Below are 26,181 nucleotides of genomic sequence, written 5' to 3' on the forward strand. Positions count from 1 at the left end.
TTCTGTTAAAAAGACACCTGGAGGATGGGGATGATCCAGGGAAAAGCAAGCAAGCAGCACTAGCTTTAAACAGTTCAGGGAAAGTGTCTCTGGTTTCACAGGTAAAAGTTGTTTTAAGTTTCTGAGTAGTGGAAATGTTTACTAAAAGGAACAGAGACTTTAATGTGCACTGATTTTAAAAAATGACAATAAAAGATAGACATTCTCTCTAGCATTTGAGACCTCAAAGTTGCAAAGGAAAACTGTTAAGACATAGTAGAAAGGAAGAGTGAAATACATGTAAACTGACATGAAATATAGGATGATGAAAAATATTTACTTACCTCTTTTTGAAAGAAGGTTCCCATAGCTACCTTACCAAAAGGTGGCTTACAAAGGGGTAATCGCAGGGTTTTCCAAATGTGTAGCCAGAGACTTCCTCTTAGGAGGATACTGCTCTTTTCTGCCTTCCCTCCCACACACACGCTACTGCAAGGCAGTCCAATAATATGCTGCGGTTTGACATGACTGCATTCATAATTTACACCAAGAAAACTACTGCAGTGAGAGGAGCCTGCACCTGATGAGCCCGAGGTGCTTCACTGCTTTGGAATAGTCATTTCTGCAATGCACTAGGGATATTTAAAAAAAAAATCTTATTCTTCATTTTAAGTGGTTAGGATTTAAGATCAAATGAAGAGGACTACTGGTTTTACAGAACCGCTGAACTATAACTGTTGCTGCATGCATTGTTGAGGAATTAGCTCAACTAACCAAGAGCAAAAGGCCCTCTAAGATGTACACCACAGTGCTCGAGTTCTCCATATCAGAGACACAGACCACGGAGCTGCAAATCACAGAATCATTTCTGTTGGAAGAGACCCTCAGGATCATCGAGTCCAATCATAAATGGGGTGCTCCAAAGCGTTGCCAAGTCAATCACTGCATACAGTCCTTCAAAGCCTACATTAAGGATTATGCATTACTTCAAATGGTGCCATGCCATCGACAACACTTTAGTAAAGGAAGTGTCATGCCTGGATAAGCCAAGAAGCTTGTAAAATGACCACAGATAAGACCCATAAGGTGACTAACTCTGTAGTCCCCTGGTGACACCACTCATCTGACAGGGATGAGCTTCATGTTGGAAGGTAAATTGCCTGACCCATCACAGCTGAATAAAATACAGGGACAAATCCCAAGAGTGGCAACTGGGATTTCCTCACTCTCATGCTGAACCTTGTAACTGTGTTACAGAATCAAAGTTCTTCTTGTGCTCTGCAGCTTTCATCGGGTCAGAGGGATTTATGGGCCCCATTAAGCAGAGGGTGATGAGCAATTGCTTCTTACTTCCTGGGGCAAGCTCTTTTATGGATATCAACCTAGTGACTTCAGTCCATGCAGATGCCTGTAACTGGCACTGCTAATGTCATACTTTACTTTCTGATGCTTCCTCCCTGCTGTTCTGAAGGTGGAGAAGGGCAGGGGAAATCCTGTTCGCATGCATATTTCAGGATAATCTTCTCCTGCTTGAACTCACACTTTGAACATCCAGTTTTAACATTTTAATGAGGTGTCTAAACCATGCTTGTTGCAATTAAAGTTTAACAAGCATTTAAAGCAAGATTTTAAGTTCTGCATTAATATTTCACAATGTGCTTCATTACTTTGTGCCATTCCATACCAAATGGTTTATGCAACCTGCAAAAGCTTTTGATTCAGCCAGGCACTGCAGTTCTCCAAAACACAGCAAAGCAGTGACTCCTTCACACAGCCTCTTAGAACCGCTATCCACCCCACAATACAATCAAAAGGTTTCTCCTTGTAAACCAAAGCTGTGACACGACCTTGAAATACGGACAACAGGCTAACATTTACAATATATCAACTTATTTTATACCATAAGGATATTTAATCTTTGCATCAACAACTAGTCCAGGAGCAGCTCCTCAGAAGTCACACAGCATCCAGTCCTACCCATAACAGATGTTCACACAACTTTCAGAGTTGTTGTGGATTTTTCTCCCTTTTTTTCCCCCTCCATTTTTACACATGACATTTGTTGAAGGTAACCACAACAGTGGGACCTCAAGCTCTCCTGAAATAGCTGAAGTACTTAACACCCCCTTTGTGAGGAAAGCTTTAGCAAGAGGACTTCCACCTTCCTCAACCCCACAGATACTGTGCATCAATTCTCATCAGAAGACAAGGTTTTAGTATCACTGCTCCTCTTGAGGGACACCTCAGGGATATTGTCTAGACAGGAGGAGCAAGAAGAGGATAGCAGGGAAGAGAGTGCAGCCTGAGTGCAGAACTCAGGAGGGGAGCACCCCCAAGCCCCTTCTGTCAGCCTGTGCCACCGTTTCCCACGTGCTCAGAGGTGCAGATTTGCTGAACTCTCAGCCAGCCAAAACAAAAACAAATTAAAATGGACTTAGAAACTCTCTTTTGCTCTTCCTAGAAGGATTCCTGGGGCTCTCCCAGGAATTCTTGACAGGCAAGCCCAAACTTGAGGCCTGTGCACCACAACCTGTATACTTCACTTGCAAACCTGCAGTGAGAAAGCATGCTGAAAAACCGAGCCTTGCCACAGCAAGTTGCCTCATATGGAGGGCTGAGACTATGTGATGGCAAAGAATAGCTACATAACAAATGAACTGGATAAAACAAATACATCACAGAGCAAAGTATTGATGTAATCATTTGTAAATGAATGAAATCCATATTGATGAGTCCATTACGTTGTTTCAGCTGTTCTTGTACTAAATAGCAGGGCAGATTTGATTAATGCAGTGATGACACCGAACTTCAATTTCCTTAATATTTTAGTTCTTCATATTACTGCCTCTGTTTGAAGGACTGTGGCTTATTGAGCATGAGTAACCGCACATTGAGAGGATTCTGTACTGCTTGAGACAGGTTTCCAAAACGGCATTGTGCACTAGCTCCTTTCCAGGGGCAATGAATGCACTGGTGCTGTGGTTTCTTGGACTTCTGAATGGGCATAGTACTTTCCTGAGCTGGAAGAGTTTCTTAATATTGCATAAAAGAGCAGTAAGCATATTCCTCAAAAACACTAGTTCTGCCTGCACTTGTACAGTCTTCAGAAAAATCAATCTGGCAGCCTCAAAGAAGCAATCCAAATAACTACAACCTCCTCTCTCTCACTTCCAAAAATATCATCATGTCTCGATAAGCTGTGACTCTCCCTCCATCAACTGACTAAACAACTTTCTGAAATAAGGAAAAAGTTGGAATAGAAATGTAATACTGTGGTGGGGATAAATTCCATCCATCAAACAAACTGAACAGAATTATACAGGCATCACCCAAATTATTTTCCAGGCTAGGGATGCTCACGAGGAGAAGAACCCTGAGCACACAGGAGACAGACAAATAAAAACTCCCTTTGATATCAGTAGAGGATGAAAAGCTGACTGGCCATTGACCCTGTCCACCCATCATAGCACACTGGACTCAGCAGAAGGATGCACGTGCACACAGATGAGCTCCCTACTATCTCAGCATGTAAATCAATCTTTCCAAAAGGTAACCATGAAGATGTGCCCCCTTAGGGAAAGTTATTTTATGACACTGGCTATGAATCATACTCCATAGTACCAGCATATACCAGCTATTGGACAAGATGAACAGTACATCTGACCAGGACAGGAATCACTGTATATTAGTTATCTACTATTACTAGGTAACAGAAAGCACTCCGAATCCTCTTTGGCATTAGGTTGAGCCGCTGGCGATCTAGGCAGACACTGATACGCAGCACAGAACAGCATTTGCAGCTCAAGCTACTTAATCAACATGTGGGATTGCCTGGGTAAGACAACCTGTTTTTTTATTTTTTTTTTTTTCCCAGCCTTCCAACTAAATTTAACCCAGTAATACGACATATGGCAACAACTACGCTTAGTAGTCTTTAAATTGCTTCAAAAAGGAAAGTACTTTTCTTTGGAGATGTAGCAACATGAGAAGGCAAAGAGTTGTAAGACCTTTTTCTACTAGACAGGTTAAGTATTGTGGAGAAAGATGAAGCTTGCAGAGCAGAGGACTCTTCTGAAGGGTATCTACTTCTGTCAGAGCAAGTCCTCTGAAGCCTCTTACACCACACTCTCTCTTGAAAAAAAAACAAAACAAAAAACTTACAGGCCCTCAGATAACCCTCTCCTTTTTGTTAGTACTCCAACACTAGAGTCAGATTGAAGAATAAGAAAACTTGTATTGAAAATTGGTTTTGAAGGAAAGAATTTCAGGTATCAGTGAATGGACTTGTCTTTGAGAACTGTCCAAATCTGCTTCAAGCTCCCACCCACAAGATTTTTAGCATGATAGTTCAGCTAAGTCTTTTTGTGCAGTTAAGCATCACCAGACAGGCCAGTCCTGATCAAGTCCCTCATCTCCCTAAAATTCATCATGAACTCTCCTCTTCCCCAAGCCACTGCTTTGCCAGTGCTGCAGTAACCATCATCACCGCCACACCACAATGGCTAACTCGGTCCTCACCAACTGCTGTAACAGCAGGATGATTTTTGCAGCCCATTTCCAAAGGCACTCATCACCTTGCAGGACTATGTGATACCTGCACTGTGGGGACAGAGATCACACATGCAGCACTGAAAAGCACCACCTTGGCTGAAGACACAGTGGCTGCCAGCTTCAAAATGAAATTTAAAAGAAAAAAAAGAGAATCAAAAACAAGACAGCTGTCAACTCTGAGTTGCTCTTCCTAGACCACTGAACATTTTGATGAATGTGGATGAAACTGAGCTTGTGCTTTCACAGCACAAACAAAGCCTTCTGGATAAGTTTGTGGTAAATGACTTTGTATCAGAGCCATGTCACAAGAAAAATGTACACGCTGTACTCATTTGGAAATGCTGTGATTTGGTCTGCCAGAGGTTTAACAGTAGTTTATCTTGTACACACACACACATATATATATGCAGAGCAATCCCTATACATCGCCTATCTCAACAAGTCATCTTAGAAACATTTACCAAAAGCACTCCCGTATATCTTTTTACTTCTTACTGCATAGATTTTGAAACATGGATTTTATATTAAGAGTCCTAAAGAAGTTAAGAACATTATCTTGGTTTATAATGAACATACACATAAGAGAGATTGATTTCTTGTTTCATGTTTCCACAACTTTCTTTTGTGAATTGAGGGACAGAGTGAGGAAACAAGGTGTCACTACTGTGAAAGGTTTGAAGAGATGCAGAAGATCACTCCTGGTGGAATAACAGAACTTGTGGATTAATAAGGCTCTTGAACACATTCATCACATTCATCTGGAAGGGCCCTGGCACCAAATGGATTTGGCTTCTTTGCTCACATCCCTGGACACCCCGTGCAAAAGATTATAATAGTTACTTAATTCTCAGATCTGGTGTAGAAAAAACACACACATGAAGTCATTAAGTTTCCGTGATTCTTCTTGAAGCTGTACCTGTTGGCCATCAAGGTCTTCATCTCTCATTTAGGACTATCAGAAAACTACTCTGAATTCTCATCTAGTGAGGGGAAAAAGGTCACAGAGAGCTGTGAGCCAGCAGAAACTTCATTTTCTAACAACTTGAGTTATTAGGGGGTCCCTTTGGCTTTAAAGGAAGGAGGAACATGATCCGCAGATGGATTCAAACACACATTTCCCCACTGATCTGGAGAAGGAAAAGCTACCACCACCCTCAGCCTCCCAGGCATTGTACATCTTTGCTTTAAGGATTTTTGACACTGTTGTAAAACTATTAGACTTTCAGCATCATCAACTCATCTCTCTCCTGTTTCATAATATTTTTCCCTTATAACCTGGAAAAACTATCAGGTGTCTTATGTGTTTTGCCTATTTCTTAGGCTACAGACTTCTCCCCTACAAATTTCTGCAAGTTCCCTCTTCCAAACAGCAATCCATATTCCAGTTTCAGTGTGGTTTTTAACCTCAGCCTTTATATCTGGGCTATTTTAATTTGGTGCATGAAACAAAAAACCCCAAAAGATAATCTTAAATGTGTTCATTGCCTCCTATTCTTCACCTCTTCACTGCACTTAATCATTTCCTCTGGGTGCAAAAGCAGCACAATCTCCCTTAATCCAGGGCAGGAATCTCACACGCCCACAGAGGCACACCCATGCCCACAGATAAACTGCATCCCTTTTCCCCTGACTGTATTAAATTCCTCCTTTTTGTCAGCACATTTCACTAACCTGTGTTTTGAATAGGACAAACAGAAAGCTTTCATTCTAGGGCTGAGAACACAATCCCAGCAGCGAGCCTGCCCGTTTCCACAACAAAGTTACAGTCTTCTGTCTTGGTCTGTTGGCTGAAATTGGTCTCACTTCTCAGAGGCACCTCAAATATATTCAAATATTATATTCAAATACACCTGAAGAACTTGAGGTCTCTGCCTTTTTAACTTAAAAACTTTGAGGAGTTGGCATTCACTCCAAACCAAAGCAACATGCATTTTACAAGGTTATTAAAACCACTTTCCTGCTCAGGCTTGAGCCTGTGCCCTCCAATTTCCTTCTCCACCTCAATTTATCTTCCTCCAATTGAAATCACTGCTACAGCAGATGAGGTTTATCAAGTTTATCAAACAAAAACAGCAGCTCATACATCCACGGCTCCAAATTAACTCAAGTGGAAGGCATTCATTTGCACACCGCTCCTCCCCTTCCCAATTAAAGCAACAACTAATTTGGCAGGATGTTAGTCCCTCGCCATCCCACTAGGCAAGCTGAAATGGTTTAGAACCATCCCTCTGTACATGTAAATAACTGCAGCTTTTTTCACAGCCAACACTTTCAGTGCCCTGTACAAATAACACATTTTTTCCAGTAGACTGCAGGAAAGACAGAACATAAAGGACCTCAGAATCTACAGTCAATGCCACACCAGGTTTAAAATTCAGGATTTAGGCTCCCTTACTATACCCTTATTCTTCCAGACACAAATGACGCTCCTGCGTAATGGGATGTGAAAACTCCTGGCTTCCCCTCGCAGCTCCCAAGTAACCTCAGTTTTCCTTCTCCATAAAGGCTTGATCAGATGAGATGCATTCTCCAGAGCACAGCCTGTGCAGGCACCTGCCTGGATGGCACCAACTACACACACAGATCTCTGCAAGGACAAAAATCCCTGTGGTGGCAACCCATGCTGCCTGCAGTAAACAACTCATTTTTGTGCGTTGGACACATGCCCAAATGTCCCAGACTGACCCAGAAGGAGGAATTGACCCACCATCACCACCAGGTCAAGAAGGCATTTCAGGGCTGCCTCTCCAGTTCACCCAGCATTGGCTCAGCATTTTCCTTCACCTCTCTGCAGCTTTGAATGCTGCTGACTAGCAAAGGCAGGGGTTGAAACTGCTATGTCAGAGCTTGTTCCAGCTTGGCAAATTCTATTAAGTGCAGCAGAAAAGTTCTTACCTGATAGAGCCAAAGCTTCTTTGGCTAAACCAACTAAATCAGCTGCTGTTTCCATGAATAATGTTTCCACCATTTTTGTTCTCTTAAGTATCACTTCCCACCCGCCTTTTATTTTGAAGGTGTAGAAGATACAAAGGCCACACAAACAGAAGACACAGAGTATCACACAGCTACCACTGTAGCAAGTTCAGTAGCACCCAAGGAGCACCATCTATACACATTGCCAATAGCCTGGAGACCACAAACAGACCACAATGAGCATGTTGGCTTCTTAAACTCACTCATTTAAAATACATTGATAACACAGACACCTGGAAGTAACTGATGTATCATCACTGGCTACTGCATCCCATTATGAGAACTTTTCTTAAACAAAACCCTTTCAATTTTAATCTGCTCCCTTAAGCTAATGAAGACACTTCGGTGAAGCTTGTTATGTCAGCCTGTAGTTTAGTGGAAGAGAACCAAGAGATTCTCAGCTTTGGTAATTTAAAGATAACTGCACAAAAATGGTGGGCTTCCTCAAGCACATTTCCAACGGTCCCATATAAGTGCTAGTACTTGACATGGCAGGACCTGACAAGCCCTATCTTGGCAAGATATTTAAACTCCATGAAATGGCCAGGTAAAGCACCTAGCAGCCTGTATTAGCAGGAGCAGCCTGCAATCAGACTGTCTACTACACTCAAGCTCTGGTCTTCTTATAAGAGTTTGGTACACTGTCATTTAAGTTAACCCCATTGACCAGGAATGCCACTTCTCTGGGGCTCAGGTATTTATCTGGAATGTTTCCAGGCTTGTTACGCCCTTTGGACCTAGAAGACCTCAGCTACTCAGAAGCGAGACGGACTTCTGCTGCAAGCGACCATCCCTCAGCACCGGTGCTCCACACCAGCTGCAGAACCACCTCTGACAAAAACTTTCCTACCATATTTAAGGATGGGATCTCCAAGGAAGATAGGTGATGTCTTAATCTCAAGATGAAGCCTGAAGAAGATTAGATGTGGAAGCTGAGAAAAGGTGGAAGAACTGACCTCGTCAAGGCCACACCACTGGTGTAGTTTCTGCAGGGCGTCAGGGGCTACTTCTCAGGAGCTGTTAATGGACTTTGGAGGAAATCCTGGCTACCACATCCCGCAGCAGAGAGCTTGGTATACAACCAGGCCGCCACACCAAAGGCAGTCATTTTATTCATTTAATTCCCTCAAAAAAAAAAGCTTCCTCTCTTCACAGCTGCCTGCACAGGAGAAAATCCCCCCCTTGCTCAAGCAGCATGGGCTCAGGCGTGGAGCTGTGAGGAAAGCCGGGGCAGGGAACCGGAGCTGGTCGTGCTGCTCAGCATCTGATTGCCGTGTCTCCATCTTCCCCGTGACGGGCAGTGCAGGCAGCTCCCTCTCTCACGCCAGCCCCCAGCACCATGCCATTCACCAGGGCTGGGAGTGAGTTTGGAGAAAAGGTTAATTCAAGGAATAGCCAGAAATACAGCACTCCGACCATGAGAGCATGAGTCCCCACACGGCTCACCAGCTTTCTGCTAGTGGCTGGCAACGGGCGGAAACAAAGAACAAGTGTTGGTGGCAAATGCTGCTTCGTAGCACAGTGCCGAGGCACCCGGGATGGCTACGGAGGCAGGCGTTTCTGGCACAGTACACAGGGTTTTTTATGTTTGTGGGTGAGTGGAAGGTGCCAGTCTTTTAGCTGCCACCACATTTTTAATGTGACGTTCATCGGTAGCGTATTAACTCACTTGCCACAATGAGGGGACCATTGCACTTCCAGCCCCATATTCAGTGATGCACATGTGTACCTGCACAGCTACAGCAGCCACACCAATCGTTTCCCTTTACAAAAGTGAAAAAATGAACCATAAGAGCATTAGAAAGGACTGGATCAACCCTCTCCTCCCATTTTGCACCATCAGAGCAACTGGCTAAATAAATGGGCAGGAAAGGATTGCAAGGCAGGACCTCTTTATCAGTGCTGGAAGTCCTGCTCGTCTCCAGCTGGAAAGAGGAAAACTGCAGAGGCTTTACTTTTTTTTTTTTTTTGCACTAAGTCCTGCAGCAGGATGTTTTCCTGCCCTCCAGACCTGAATTGCGCAGCTCTGTGCTACCTCCAGTAGTTATACATAGAAACAATCCATTAACAGTCAGGTTAACACATGGCACATAAATAGATCGTACTTGTCAGCATGTCTAAGCCCTACAGGTCAGCTGGTTGTTTTATTTAAGAGACTCTGCAGTGGAATCACTGCAGGAAAGTTGGACTTTGCAGTCTGGATTATAGGGGCAGAGTATGATCAGCTGTTCTTTTCTGTTGTTTCCAAGAGAGCACAAGACAAAACTTTGGCACAAGTGAAAAATCAAATGAAGGCTGAACATTATTTCTTCTGCAATCTGTGCCTTATATGCTTATGTATCATAATAAACGCAAACAACCTGAATGTAGCCAGATATTGCATTACAGAGAGCTTGGGTGGGGGCTGGAGAGTAGAATAGAACACACTTGGGGGATGAGTATATGTATTATTCTAAAATACAAGACATCAACCCTTCACTAATGAGATTTGGACAGCCAGCTTGCCTGGGGGAGGGCAAAAGGGGAGTCCTGCTATTAATAAACTGTGCTTAGTTCTGAAATTAAAAACTCAGATACAAAGGCCCAGGAGTTTTCAAGAAAAAACCAAGCCACACCACGCAACTTTTTCAGCATGCAAACTGCATCCCTTCTCCACAAAAACTCGCTTTTAGAAACAGATGGCAGCCCGCAAGACCTACAAATCCTTTGTCTGGAGTGGCAAACTAGGCCCTATTGCCCATCAAAGTCAACCGTCACATTGTGAAGCACTGACCCTAGCAAATCCATTATGTTTCTTTCTACCACAATGCTAAACCAGACAAAATGAGTCTGACTCAAATAGGAAATGGTGAGGGATTTAAAATCCCTTCCTCCCCCCATCCTCACATAAAATAATGACAACAGGGAGAGGCTGCGTTGACCCTCCACTCACAAGCCCTGCCAAACCCTGCAGTCAGGGCTGCCCGCTTGGGCCAGGCTGCCCGGAGGAGGATGGATTTGGGTTTGAAGCATTTAGACGGTGCTCTGCAACGGCTTTGAAGTCAGCACACGTTGTCAGTCAAACTACCCACACAGTCAAGAGCAAATATCCCAAGCAAGAAAGGCCCTTCTGCTAGCTGAATAATTAGGTCTGATGTGCTTTGTAGTTCCTCAGCCCTCCCTTTCCAGCTCTGCCAAAGCACAGATACACAGCACACAGACGGGTATAACTCTTCACAGGTGGCTGCAGGGAAGAGAATATAATGTTCATTGTGGTTTGGTTTTTTGTTTTTGTTTGCCTCTTGTGTCAGCTGAACTGAGGCAATGGAAATGTGAAGAAACAGGAGCTTGTGTCAAAGAGCTGCTGCCTTCCGTCAAGGAAAGAAACAGAGAAACCTGTTGAGGAAGTGACGGATGGGGCGGTGGTGTGGAAAGGATCGAAAAGCCTTTTCCCTGCTATGGGTATTTGGTGCATCTTGACACACAAAAAGAAACACCCATCACTGGTACTGTCAGCAGATACCTCCCAGCGAGGAATACTTTCGTCAAAGAGAAAATCTCTCTCAATACCAGTGGGTCCAGTTTATGAATGATCCAACTGCTTTTATCTTGCATATTTAAAAACAAGCTACGACAAAAAAGTCAATGTCTTCAGAGCAACAGATCGGTTGGATTCTTCACACTCTCATAGGAATTACCTCCCACCCCCCTTTACTGATTTTCTTCAGCATAAAACAATCTCTCAAGGACATGGCAACAATGACACTGAAATTCAAAGTGTTGAGATCAAACACATGAAGCTGACGCTCATTAGGGCTAAATTATGTCACCTATCTGAAGGCTCAAGCTTATTATTTAAGACAATACAATAGTCATTAATCACAGCCATTGTGTGCCGCTGGAAAGGCATCTAGAAAGCTAAAGAATACAAGGGAGATTTATTATACTACAGTGCCAGATTTAATTACATGGTTTTCTCCTCAGTACCTCACTGCTTGTAGCTCACCACCTGTTTGCACCAGAGGACCAGAAATAAAGACATGCCTGCCCTTGAGGCTAGGCATGCCAGAGAGGGCTTGTGCTAGGCTTTTGCTATGCCTGCTGGAGCACAAGACCAGTGGGAAAAGAGAACAGACTGTTTCAGGAGCCACTGGCTTGCAAATCACTTATGTAGAGCTATTGTTTTTCTTGAGACGTTTTAACCTTCCAGTTCCTTTGAATATATATTTCTGTAGAGAAAAAGTACACCCTTGAGCCCATGCGCACAGAGAAACTACTGTCTTCTTCTAAAGCTGCAGAGCGAAGATTCATGCCCTCACCAACACAACAATGTGTTTAAGCAGTACGTCTGTCTGCTGGCAGCCTTCTGAGTTTGCATTTTCTTCTATAAATATTTAACGTAGAAGAACTGTTCATGTTACCCACTTTGCCCGAAGTGTTTTGACAGCCATGCTCACCACATGACAATGATGCTCTATTTAACACTGCAGCTGCAGACAGGAGGATTTGGTTTCAGTTTTATACAATATTGTGAAACCAATGACCTCCCACAAAAATAAACCAGATAATACATTTTTAAGTAGTAGAATTTAAATGCATTAGCAAGACAATTATCGGTAAGCCACTGCAAGAAAGGAAAACAGAAATTTAAGTCCCAAATGCAAGAGTTTGCTTAAATTTAGCTTTAATCCCTTTTTTATTAAACATATTCAGAAGGTGAAAATAAAAGACAATCAACCCTGCAAAAGCTAAGTAGCCTCCTGAATTGGTTTCTCTTAAGGCTAGAATAATTTCCAGACTTTCTGGACCACAAATTATCATTGGCCCTCAGAGACCTCTGCACACTTTTACCAACCAGTTAATTGAATCCACTCAGAAGATGGCTCAGAGGACCACTTGGCCAGCCCTGAGGGAGGTTTGGCCCCAACCTCTGTCTAACATAGTGGGACTCAGCATAGTGCAACAGTGACTAACCAAGAGTCAGTCTTTCAGATCTGAGGAACACAACATTTTTTCAGGTGATTGAAGTTCAGGGAAACAAAACAAAAAGGCTTAAATAACCCAGCCACTCAAAACAGCTCTGCAACTGTTAGTGATGCCAAGAGGCATTTTAAAATGCTCGCTTTAACATGGAATCACTTAAGCACTGCTTGGAAAAAAACATGTAGAGATAATATAAGAAAGAGAAACTGAGTCAGCAACGTTTATCCTTCCTAATTTCCCTCCAAGCGCCCAAGCATAGTTTCAGTTACCCAGGGGCCCATTAATGCACTCATCTATAACAAGCTTGCTAGAAGCATGGAGTGATGCCACTTTGGTAAGAGAAGATTAATCAAGTGTGGATTGCCACCCTCCCACTGCACTGTAACGCAATGCCATCTCCTTCTAGGCTGTTTCGGTGGACAGATTCGGCTGAATATTGCCATTTACTTCCAAGACAACTCAAATGCAGAGTGATTAGCCATCCCTTGCAGTGCCTTTTACTGGAGTTACTCAAAATTTAATGCACTTACCAGGGTTTTATGACTCCTTATGCATCATTAGCACTTTAATAGGTCAGAATACAGTTCTTGGTTCTTAACAGTATTATCAGAGAGGTCAGAATAACTTTAAAACAATAAAGCATGAGGATAAGCTGATTTATTTTAAATGTGGGAAGGAGGAGGATTAAGGGGAAAAAAAAAGTGGAGAACCCCCTTCCTGAACACGTTCTGCTGCTATATCTCCCACTCAGTGCATTTTGAACAACAAAAAAGTGCTTTTGCACAGATACATCTATTGGATGCAAAAGTACCAAAACAACCAAGCTCCTACATCCTTTCATTGACCCTGAGGAAGGGCTTGGACCAGCAACCAACCATCCTTGCATTGCTATTTATTGCCAAACATAGCTTTGCTCCCACCACCTGTTACCACATCATAGGAGCTGAAGCAGAATTGCTCCCCTAACAAATACTCTTCCTTCGAGGCTGAGAAGGAAAGACAAGGGAAGATGGCATTAACACAGCTGAACAGATTTACAGGTCTGGGTGAAGAGCACTTGCATTTATGCCCCAGGACACCAGGGCAGAAATCATGGTCCTCTCACCTGCAGCTCCTTTTGCTCACACAAGCCTGTGAGCTCCCATCTTCCTTCCTTTACCTCTCAGTACCACGGGTTACCCTTCAGGCCCCGACCCACCAGATGGGCAGGAGGCAACACTCGCTCTGCTCACATCCCAGCAACCCAGGCTGCCAGTCAGCCCGCCAGGGTACCCATGTGGAGGGGCCTCTCTTGTTTTACAAAGTGCTGTTGCTTTTCTCCCAGCCTTCGTATGATTGGAAGGTTAATTAGGATCTCTGCTCTAGCCGCGGGGACTTTACACACACAAAAAAATCCCACGTCTTTTCAGTTTCACTTCTGACAAAATTGACTTATGGGCTCAGAAGCTGATAGATAAGGATAAAGATTTTTTTTGGGGGGCGGGGGTGGGGTGTGTGTATTTTTTAAACTTTTTTTTGCATAAAGGAAACAGGTCTAGTGTGATCAGGCTATCAATCATACAAGCCTGAGTTTTAAGTGTGATAATACTACAATACTAACAACACAGACGGTCTCTTGCTTAGCGTTGACGTCCCTTTTGAGCTATTCGGTGCACGAGTGATGCTGGGACACAGTCAGAAGTCACTGCCATGAAGTGCTGACAAAATACTAACCAATAACTGAAAACCAAGACAGGTTTTGAACTGTAAATAGTTTTCAGATCTTCACCACTATCAAGTATGATATATCTTGGACATTTCACTGCAATAGTTGCTCCGGGCAATTAATTCTCAGCTTTAGGAAAGCCCTAAATCTGTGCCTTTTTTCCTCAGCTCCTGAACAAATGCCTTTTCCAGCACTAGCACAAACCTGCAGGCAAGGAGCATGAATACATCCAGGCCCCAAGACAAGATGTTTTCTCATTCTTACTCCCGCCGAAAGCACAAGAGCTGAACTAATCGGGGCCCCGAGCCCCTGGGTCACAGCCAGGGCACCCGCGCCGGGGACCTCAGCTCTTTCTCACCTGCTGACCGGGACAAAGCAGGGCTGAGGGGCCTGAGCTCATTAAGGCAGAGTTTTCATGGGAAGTTCGCCCCCCATTAAGCTAAATGGTTTCTTTTTTTGTTGGTGGTGGTGATTTTTTTTTTTTTCTCATGTGCGTATTAGACGGAGCAATTTTCAACAAGGCCCTTTTTTTCCCCCCTCCCAACTCACCATCCTGCATGCAGCTCCAAGAAGAAAGAAAAAGAAACGGACATAGAAATTGTAGTAAGTTACTAGCCAGAACAGCTACTGCTAAAGTTAACACCTGCCATCACCATTCCCCTTTTGCTAAGTAAGACAGCAGACCACAGCTACAGCTGCCTCACCCTATGCAGATGTTCATTTTTTCATAAATAAATATGATTACTTAATAGCATTCCTTACACTGGGATTCTTTAGTTCTTAGTCATTCCTCAATTTGAGATAGAAACACTAGACTACACATCACTGCTTGAATTAAGAGAGTCAAACAACATCTGCTATCACACTACAGCCAGAATGAGACACTAAAGCCAGAGCCAACATATTTGCAAATGCTAGTCAGACAAACTTATCTTGAATAGCATCATCTTGGGAAAAGGCTAAACACCTAATTCATCTGGGCTGAAGAGCTGCTTTCCTGACTTCCAGAGATAAATATTCTCCCTTAACAAATACATAAAGATAGACATTAGAGACAAAGGTTGACAATCCAAAAAGAAGTGCATTAGAGAGACTGTAGTACCATTCTTCCTGGCCTTCACATTCTTGAAGTGTTTACAAGGCAAAACCTACAGCAGAATACACCCTTCAAAGCTCTTTGACAGAGCATACATCACCACCAGTCGTTTTACAAAGTGCCTGACAGTTTTACCCATTGAGTCACAACCAACCATTTCTTCTTCATATGATTACACAAAATTTTAGGGGTTTGGGTGTTTTGTTGCTTCTGTTTTGTCTTAAAATAAAATGTGAGAATTCTGCCCCAAATACTTGGTACTGTGTATTGTCAAATTGTTATACTGGAAGAATAAACAAAATGAGAAAGCACAACATCTACATTACAAAAAGTCCCATCCTAGAAACTGTGCAACAGCCCTTAATCTCTCCCACACCAGCCAGCATCACAGCTGAGACAAAGTCTATGTTAACATGTCTATGTTGTTTTAAGCATAAAATTGTTCTTCATTTTAAATTCACGTCAGAGTGTTACACAGCATAAAGCAAACAAGAATATCAAGTGGGAATACTGATGGAAAAATAGTACTGTGTGAACAACTAACTAATCAGCAAATCCTCCCCTCCCTCAGCAATGAAAAGCCAAATATTTACTCAATTGTATATTATTGCATTCTTTGCTCAAATACTTCGTAGTTTGAATCTGAAAAAATAAATCTCAATTATCCTTCCTGAGCATCTCATGGGAGACCAGAGGGCCTAGCAGAAGCTATTTGCATCATCTGACTGGATTCATCTCAGCAGCAACCCAGACAAAAAGCAGGAGAGGGGGACTCCTAAATCAGGGACTTGGACCCTCTAGACAGTCACCAGGCCAGTGAGAACCTGGGCTCCAGAATTCAGACATTTAAAGTCAGTATAACCAGTACCTATTTGGACCATGGCAGCATTCTCCTCTCCCAGCAGGTTCCAGCTACACCTCAAATGTCAGTCGGTCCAAAGCAGACTGCTCGGCCCATTTGATCAATATTTCATTGAGAAACTACCAGTTCAGTAAGCGCTTGGTTTCATCATTTCTTTACAAAGAGCTCAGCCCTCTTGTTGTTCAGTCACAAGACACTGGAAGCACCTGTTCTACCTGGGGAGCCCCAGCTAAGTGGCATCGACAGCAACAATTGCTTTTTCCTTGTATCTATAGTTAACTGCTAACACAGGTAGTGTTGCATTACATCGCATGCCACCGCATGCCAGTTTGCATGTGAAAATAGCTATGCATGGAAATGAGCATGGGTTTATATAGATGCCAGGGGGAAAATGCAAATTTATACAACTAATTTCAGTCATGCATGAAAAGCAGCAGCCACTACATACCCATGACAGTTGAGCTTTATTTTTTTTTTTTTTTTTAATCCTGTTATTGTTTAGACAGAATGGTGTTTCAGATTAAGCCCCCTTACCCTTCCACATGTCAGTCTTTAACATGACAAGAGAACACCGAGGAGAGTGGACAGGGGATTCTTCTGGCTTTCATGCTGTGCAACCTACGACTCACACAGCTTTGAAACATGATTTGGCTCCATTTGATATACAGCTTGTTAAAAAAATGCTACTAGGTGCCAGAATTATTGTGGCAATTTGATGAATAAGATGACTGTAAAGCAAAGCAAAGTGTGTCCTCTAAAGTGGGGAGCAGAGGAGGAATCTCGTTCTCCAAGACTGACATTGCCTCTGAACACAAAACAAGGACTGCTGACATTTTTGTATGAAATCCTGAAAGTTGTTCTCCAGTGAGAGAACAAGTTTTCTTTGCAGATCCACTATACCCAGACTCTTGCCCCCATATTGTATTCTACTAAGAGTTAAATTTTGTACTATGACTCAAAGCAGCTCACTGATATCTAGCAAAGTCCTTCAAGACTACTCTACATGGAGTATCTATTAGCAAGGGAATACTCTTACCATTTCGTCCTTTAAGTATCTGTTAGGATGTTTGTTGTTATTTTTCATGGATTGGGTTAATATGTGGCGGAAGAAGCAAAACTCCTCACCCTGAAGGAGCACGGCTTCACACTTCCAGCCAGGCACCTTCAACAAGCCTAGGACATCCTAATGAGAAAGCTCTCAGCTAAGATATAATAATCAGACAGACAAGTAAAACCATCTTTGACTCCAAGCAAGGAGCAAAAATGGAGCTGTTTGTACTTTCATACTGTAACAGAAGCTTCTTCCAGCCATGTCAGTATCTGACATCTCAGCAGTCTGTCACACATCAGTCATCTCTCCAGTATGTGTCTTTTATTGTGATGATCCATCATCATTTCTTCCCTATTTACATTTGAGATTGTCAATATCATTCATGTGACCAAAATAACACAGAGAATGTCTACTGTTACCTAATCAAATTTGGTTTTCCTCAATGTAATATTTCCTACTTCTGGTCAAGAGGTAAATTAAAAAAAAAACCAAAAAGTCAGTTATTTACACTTGCAAACTTTATGAAGGTTCATATATTGACTGTTAGAGTTCCTCTCCATATGCACAAGAGATGGCTGAACAAGCTACTCATGATCTTCTTCCCACGTATGTAAACGGTCCTACAGATCTCAAATAGAACCAGCCAAGCACCACACACCATTAAATGGATCGAAGTCCACACGCTGTTTATTTTTTTTTCTTTCCCTGCTTCATTCACATTTCTCATTGACTCCAACCCTCGTTGCAGCAGATCGGCAGCTGCAGCAGGGAGCAGCGTGCCAGCCGTGTATCCAGCGTCAAGCCTGCGCAGAGGCTTTTCAGGCTGTACGTTTGCTGGCTTGTTTCAGGGACAAGCTGGCATTAAGGACAGCTTGATTAGCCCATGACAAGCAGGTGAAAGAACCCAGGCAAGAGAGGCCTGACACCTTTGCCCTGCTGGCTTGCATGCATTTCAACCAGCTCATTTTGGAGGTTTTCCTACAGCGAGTGCCATGCTGGCAGAGGAATGCAGTGGGCACGGTGTCGGGGTGCTGGCACAGCTCCTGCAGCACTGGTAGATTGCCCTGGAGAGGATGGAAAGGCTTCACAGGCAAACAGCTGAGCAGAGAAATCAATAGTACAGTCACGCACTGCCCTGGGCAATTCTGACGTATTCACCGTTTCTGCTCTCCTGTTTTGAAAAGAGCAGGTATCCCCTTCCCCCAGATCCCACTGTCCTCCAGCACTGTGAGGACCACCACAGAGGTGGATGCTGACATGGGAGCCTCTCCACTGGCAACAAGGACCTTCAACATAGGCTCAAAACTATCATCTCATGCTTCCTACCAACACCTAGCCATGACAAGGCCTGATCCGGCACTGCCACACTCTCCAGGACATCATAGAACAGCTTGGGTTGGAAGGCACATTCAAAGGTCATCTAGTCCAATGCCCTTCCATGAGCAGGGACACCTTCAACTAGATCAGGTTGCTCAGAGCCCCATCCAGCCTGGTCTTGAATGTCTCCAGGGATGGGGCATCTACCACCTCTCTGGGCAACCTGGGCCAGTGTTTCACCACCCTCACTGTAAAAAATTTCTTCCTCATGTCTAACCTGAATCTCCCCTCCTTTAGTTTAAAACTATTACCCCTTGTCCTATTGCAACTGGCCCTGCTAAAAAGTCTGTCGTCATCTTTCGTATAGGCCCCTTTTAAGTAAGACACGTGCATGTTCGCCTCTCAGTGCTCTTTGAGGCAGGTGGCTGCAGCCCCAGGGACCCCAGCGCTCCCCAGCCACCGCACCACTAAGCCATCAGGATGGGACCAGTCGTGACTTCAGGCTGATGCTCAGGGACAAGATTAGAGTTGTATTTAGGTCATTCTTATGAAGGACAGCAGCTCAGCTGGTCCACCTGCCAGCAATTTGATTACTACTGAAGTTTACACTATGTGAAGAAAAGAAAGCTACATACTCCAATATTAACAGATCAGTTATTAGAATTTTCCCTAAAACAAACCCTCATGTACATGGTCACACCTTTCTCTGTGCTACTGCAACAACTGCTGCTGGCAGATGAACAGGCTCTGAGAGTGCAAAAGGTTTTACTCTTTCTAATTGGAAATTAACACAGCAGCTTATCTAGCAAAAAAGTACAAGAAATTATCTTTGGTTTAGCGTTGGCGAGTCAGTGCCATGATAGGAATAATGATTTTTTTTCCAAGCAAATAAATGCATATTTACAAAGGAATACCGCATAAAAACTTAGATGAGGACAGACATAACAGAATAGTCACAGCAGGGTTGGGGGAGCATTTAAATCCGATGTCTCTCTGGCATAGAGAATGAAAATGCTATTACTAAAGCATAATAATACGTCACAACCATTAGGAATTCCACAAATGGTCTGTTATCTGAGTAAGCAAGACAGTTACTCCTTATTAAAGGTTATTTTAAATGGAGATGATACTTGTCAATAATATTGACAATTCTTTATAAAAAGCACTGCTTCCTTTGGCTGCAGAAATCCTCCTACAGCAGCTAAGTCTTTAAAAAATAGATCTCTGAATTATAAATTAAAGTCTGTGTGGCGTTACAATGCAATTCTGTCTTTCCCCAGTAGGAGAAAAACAAACAAGTTTAAGAATAAATCATTAGAGCAATTGTCTATGCCATCACCTTTAAAGATGTACAAGAGAGCAGACACATTATTTCCATTTCAGCATCAAGTTGAGGTGGCACAGAAGCAGGGATGATCTCCAAACTCCCTTTAACTACAACAGCTGCTCTTTACTTATGCCAATCAAGATCAAAAGATTTGTTTTCACATGAACAACATATTAACCTGGCTTAGATTTTTATCAAACAGGTTTCCAAAATGTATACCCAGTGTTTCTTTGTTTATTATGACAAGTTACAAAAAACCAAGTTACTTCAATAATAAGCCAACTGCTCCATCCAGTCCTTCATCCATGAGACTTGCTTATTCCAGCCATAAAGTCAGAAGATTTAGCACTGCATTTAAGCATCGCCTCTTAAGTGGGAGAAATGCTTGAGTCCCATCCATCCCACAAGCCCTATAATTATCAGAAAACCTCAGCAATCTACTACAACTGCTTCTGAGGAGCAAGTTAAGTTTTGTTAAGTTGTACAGCGCAAGCTGTCTTCTCCTCTGCTCATATCGCTCTCATCCACATCCAGATTACTTAACCTTGGCAATCCCTTCAAGAATCCTTTATACAACTCTGGACTATACTTAAAAATGAAAAGCAAAACTTCCATAGCCCGCTTTTCATTTGTGAAAACTGTAAGTCATGAACAGGAACTACAGCTGCTCAGATATTCCTTGGTAAAGGGAAATTTCTCAGTCTATTTCCAGTAAACTAGGAAAAAACCCAGTTACTTATTTTCAGAGAAACCATGTACATGAGAAGTTGTATCGCTGTAGCAATGCCAGCAAGTTATCTGGCACTGCAGGGTGACTTGGCATGAAGGAATTGCGATGGAGAACTGCAGTAGAGAAGCTGCACGGGCTGCAGGGACACTCTGCAAGGCGTGAGCGCGCAGGTGCCAAGCTCCCACAAGGACAAAAAAAAAAGTCTTAGCTTTCTAAAAATAAGAGCCTACTAGACGAAAAACAGTTAGCCAGATTGCAATACAACCTGCTTGGTTTTCAACATTATGAACTGAACTAGCATTTAATTGGGGGGAAATTAATTACCAATATCTGGATATTTATAGGGAAACAGCATGAGGCAGAAGTAGTGTTTATTTTCCCCAAGAGACTCAACATTTCCGATGAGCATGACTAGTAAAAGCATTCTCAGCTTCGGTGGTCAAAGAAAAAAAAAAAAAAGAAAAATCTATAAAGTAGAGTAGTGAAGCTCTCTACAGCTTTGAAGTATACACTGAACCAGGACAATAAGATAGTGAATCTTTATGCAATGGCCAGAACTAGACAGTGCAAAATATGTTGCTAGACAAGATACAATAACTGAAACATGTCCTCACTGTAAGCATAGTCCTGAGGTAATATTTTTACAGTTTATGTGTCAAAAGAAGCTATAAAACTTTTCATTTCACACAGCAAGAGGGCTACCACAACTCCACTGATATTCACATTCAGAGATGCAGAAGGCATCACCCAACATGGTCCTTCAGACCCCAGTTCTCATGCTGGCTTACTGCATCCTCTACCTCCAAACTGCACCAGCAACAGCATCCTCAATGGAGCAGAACAGTCCTTCCACTTGGGAACAAAACACCCATCTGTAATTCTCTCTCCTTTCCTCCAGAGCACTAAATTACTTCCCCAATAAAAGATATTTCATTTTCTTGTTAATTGACGCATAGGTATTCTGGATTTTTCTAAATTTTAGTTTGTGACATTCTGTAACAAGATACTACAAAATTTAATACACTTTCAAAACAAAATGTAAAAGCCGCTACAGCCAGAAAAATTCTGTGCCTTGCACACACAATTATAACGTTCATATAGTGTGACAAAATATGCAATTAATGAACGATTAGGCCTTTTCATTTAAGCTGATGTTAAATATTTACTTTAACAAGTCCATTTAAGCATATGCAGTTACAAGGCTGATAGTCTCAAAAGAGTTGTACCTGAAAGATGTAGGCATGAAGATGAAAGTGAACTGAAAGGTATTTTCCATCAGCCCTGAACATGACAGAAAAGCTGCCTTCACCCTATTTTAGTGGAGTTCAACAGGGCACAGAAACCAATACTGACGTTTTAACGTTTTTCAAGATGTTTCACATCAAATATCCTGCTTTTCTTTTCTGACCTCTCCAACTATTAAGTGCCAAGAAAGCCTTAGATAGCTTCATTTCCTCCCTCAAGTCCCTAGAAAGACTTTTTTCTTCCATCCCTGACTGAGAGCTTTGTGATTGTGCCACAAGTCTTTTGATAGCATTAGAATCCAATATACCACTTTGCTGTGTGCCTGGATACGCTACCAAGTTGAACAATAAGTAAACAGCTTTTTACCTTTCAAAATTCATTCACTTTAAAAAACTAAAATTAATCCATTTGAAAAGCCAGCTGTGGAGTAATTCGCTAGTAAAAAAATAGGAAAATCTGTACCAGAAAATAGCATACAGGCAAAAGAAAATAAAAAATCTAAGCAAAATTAACCATTTGCATAGTGGCAAATTCTCATCTACCCAATTTATTTTAAGCACCAAGCATCCACAGGAATGAGAACCATAAAGCAAGTAACTCTTACCTAAAAGAACATCAAGACCTCACACGACTTTAAAACCTTGATTTTTGTTCCATTTCATTTTGTGAAAAGACCCAATTAAAAACTTAGTTCTTCACCCCACCTCCAAAACAATCATCAAAACATTTCACTTCATGCCTGATGGAGTAGATGACGAGCTTTTGCGTTTTTTGTTTGGTTGATTTTGTTTTGGGGTTTTTTGGTTGCTGCTTTGTGGGGTTTTTTTGGTTGCTGGGGTTTTTTTGTTTGTGTTTTTTGTTTGTTTTTTAACTGCAGAGGCTTTGTGTGGAAAGATTTTGGGTTTAATCCATCAGGCAAGGAAAGCCTTCACACAGGATGGGTCCCAGGCTGTCCCCGCCAAAGAGGGCATGCAGGTTGGGGAGCTCCAGATGACACTGGAGACGACTCTCCACATGCCCTGGTGAGGCATCTGTGCCTCAGCTGATCACCAGCAACTCTATCCAGAAACCAAAAATCCCTCCAGGATTTTTCAACTTCTGCTTCTCTGTTCAGGAGAGAGGCCCCGGGCTGGCAGAATTGCTTCTCTTGTCTCCTCCCGCTCCTCTGCTCAGCCCTAGCAAAGCTCTGTTCAGCCAGACCTGGCTTGAGCAAGGCACTTTGTGTACACCAGCTGCTAAGGGACTAACAGGTTTGGAGATAAGCAGGTTCTTAATTACTTTTTTGCTAAATTGGGGATGATCTGTGCGGTGGCTTAACTCACAGCAACTTTTCATTGACGCCGTGACTTACCTCAACAAGCTCTTTAAGCACAAGGCTAGCAGCATGGGAAGCCAGCACAGCAACATAATTCAATACTGGAAAAAACAGGATCATTTATTTCTACAAAATGTTGTAAGAGCATTTTTAGGAAGAAATAACTTTAATTTGTGAGTTTCCTGTGATACAGCAGACTCTGTTTCCACTGGTATCTTTCTCCCCACCTGTTTGGTTATGAATTCAACCCTGGTAACTTGGTTTTTGAAAACTGTTAGCACGGATTTCCAGATGAGATCTCACTACTGCTTGCCTACAGTGACATTAACACCCCCCAAGCTTTAGCAGAAATGTTTTCTCAGCTCTGTCTAAAAGGAGAGTTAATTTTTCCACGGCTGCATTATATTTGTAGCTCACAGCACTCCCTGTTCTTCTCTAACATTTCCAACTGCTGAGCTCCCAGCTGATAGCAGAAAGCTCTTGTCACGAGTCCCTAAAAATATAACATTGCTCAGAGGCAATATTAAGTCTCATCATATTTCTGTTACTCCACTTCTTCTACCATATCCCAACCCTCCTATGTTGCCTCCCAAATTGGCATTACCAAAAAATTTTGTATGTTTAAACCATACTGCTGGACCTTGCCTAGTTTAAACAAGTTACAGTAGACATTTCTAGTTGTTATTTCCAATTGGAGGGGAGGGAGAAAATAAAAGAAGCTCCACTCGCTGGTAATCTCTCTTTGAAATTATTCATGGTTGCATTGAATTTTATAAATGGGCACATCACAGATGTGCCAAAATGTCTTTATTTTACAGAAAAATGAAGAGGGAGACTTGCTTTAGCTTTGACATCTGCTTAATGTTGCTGGGGCAGTTCAGCTAAATTTACTGAATGACCAGGAAAGTGGAGCCCTGGTAGCTGAGCTATTACACTGCACAAACCCACTGCACTGGGCCTGTCCTTGAGCAGCGCTCCAAGAACACGCCTGCACATCTCACTGGGAAACAGAGCAGAAATCCGCAAAAGACAAGCTAAAAGTCTGGGTACTCATCAGGGAAGGCAGAGCCTGCCAGCCTGTGACGGATGTGCTCTATGCTTTAAAAATAGTTTCTTTTCAGATAGAAGAATTCAAGATGACTCAAAGTTTAAGAAGCTGAAACCCCAAGAGGTCATACTATGCAAATCCAACTCTGTACACCATCAGCTGAGAGATGGGTCACAAGCCAGGAGTTTTCTACTAAAAGCAGCAAAACCGAAAATATACAATTGCGGTCACTAGTACACTTGAAAAAGCAAACAGAGACTAAAGCGCATTTGGCTAATGCTTCAACTTGGAGATCCTAGGGCTACCTCCAGAGTGTGCTCACTGCAAAGGGAAAAGGTCTAGGCACCCCGCATTAAGATAAAGCTCCTTGGAACGTCAGGTATATGTATCCACCCTTTTTACAGGTTACAAAAATATGAACTTCAACCAGGGTACATTGGTCGGTGGTGTAGATCATCAAGTCTTTCTCTTACACAAGAAGGTGAGATACGTCCTGACACGACAGCAGTGCAGACCTCACTAGGATCCCATTACCTGGCAGAGGTGTCCACCGTGACAGCTACAGCTGCCTTCAATTTCAGTCACAGCCCATTCACTTGTAGTGTAAACACATAGGAATGGTTAAACATAAGCACTTGTGGGCTTTCAAACTCAACTCAGTGAGAAAATCTTTAGCTTCCATGCTATTAAGCCCTGTTATTAATTTGGTGCGTAAAGCCTGACAAACAGCTCCTTTTATTTAAATATAATGGACATTTGGGAAGGAATACTGCCTTTTCCCAACATAATCAGCTCAAACCAGTCATAAACTCTCCAAAAAGAAATATTTTTTAAAAATACATTTTTGTTCTTCGATTCTGTAACATTCTTGGGGATGGAGAAGGAATGAAGGATGCAGAAAGGCTATTTCTGAATAGACGCAAGATGTGAATGAAGCAACATAATTAAAGATGCGATTCCACTAATTTATTCCATTCTTCCCAGATTCCCCACCGCCCCCCCCGCCCTTTCCAATGCAAATAGAGAAGAAAATGCAACTGCCCCAACAGAAAGCCCGGTCATTCCGCTCTCCCCGATTCTGTAACCCTCCGTACCCTTCTCCCATCAATCGCACCCCGCTGGCGGCGGCAGAACCGCTGCACCCGCCCGCCCAGGGCTGCCTTTCCCCTTCCACCATCAGGGACCAGGGCCGACGGCGGAGCCCGGCCGGTGGGGGAGGGCGCATCCCGGCGGCCGACAGACAAACGCTCCCCGCGGGAGCTGCCCTCCGGGGATGCTCCACCAGCTCTCCCGCGGATGCGCCAGCCTTCAAAGTTGCTCCCTCCCTGCAGTTTCTGCCTGCGGGGCGATCCCCCCATTTCCCTTCTCCCCCTCCTCGGGGTTAGGGGGGTGGGGGGGGGCAGACATTTTGAAGCAGCGGATCCCAAAAGCCCGCCGGGCCGCGGCGAGCCGCAGCGGTGCGGCTGCGGGCGAGGCCTCCGCACCGCGCCCGGCCCCGGCGGCAGCGCTCACCTGCCAGCTCGTCGGGCTCCAGCCCGCTCTCCGCGTCGATGCCGCACAGCACGAAGTAGTGGGCGAAGCGACAGGGCGCCGCGCCGGGCCCGGGGGCACCGCTCCCGCTCATCCCGCCGGCGGCGGCGGCGGCTCCCGGCGACTGGTCCCTGCGGTAGCGCGGCTCTGCGCGGGGGCGCGCCCGCGGGACGGTCACGGCGCGCCGGCCCCCATCCCCGGCGGGGGCGCGCAGGCCGCGGCGGGCGGGCACCGAGCGGCTCGGGCGGGCACCGAGCGGCGGTGGCTCCGGCGGGCGGGCACCGAGCGGCCCCGCTGTCAGCTGAGCAGGGCGGAGGGAGCGGAGCGGGCGGTACCGCACTGCCGGCCCGCCCCCGCGGGGCATTTAAACCCTGGGCGGCCGCGGCCGCGCCTCCTCCGGTTCGCTCCGCTCCTCCCGCTCCGGGGCTTTAGCGAGACATTTCCGGCCCTTATCGGCGTTTTGGGTGGGAGGGATGCGGGAGAGCCCCGG

The 26,181-nt window shown here is 43.8% G+C and overlaps 1 protein-coding gene across 3 annotated transcripts in view; it reads right to left on the reverse strand.

Moving 5' to 3' along the window:
* Nucleotides 1-25,933, reverse strand: part of DENND5B (DENN domain containing 5B) — a 117,392-nt gene extending 91,459 nt beyond the window's left edge. For 2 of the 3 annotated variants that reach the window (XM_065631950.1, XM_065631966.1), the window contains exon 1: nucleotides 25,674-25,933. In XM_065631950.1, coding sequence (XP_065488022.1) covers nucleotides 25,674-25,785 — 112 coding nt within the window. In that variant the 5' untranslated portion in view covers nucleotides 25,786-25,933. The remainder of the gene's footprint in view (nucleotides 1-25,673) is intronic. The other variant, XM_065631958.1, reaches the window with a different exon arrangement.
* Nucleotides 25,934-26,181: the final 248 nt, after the last annotated feature.

The sequence above is a fragment of the Caloenas nicobarica genome, chromosome 1 (assembly GCF_036013445.1).
Source record: "Caloenas nicobarica isolate bCalNic1 chromosome 1, bCalNic1.hap1, whole genome shotgun sequence".
In the NCBI taxonomy this organism is placed as follows: domain Eukaryota; kingdom Metazoa; phylum Chordata; class Aves; order Columbiformes; family Columbidae; genus Caloenas; species Caloenas nicobarica.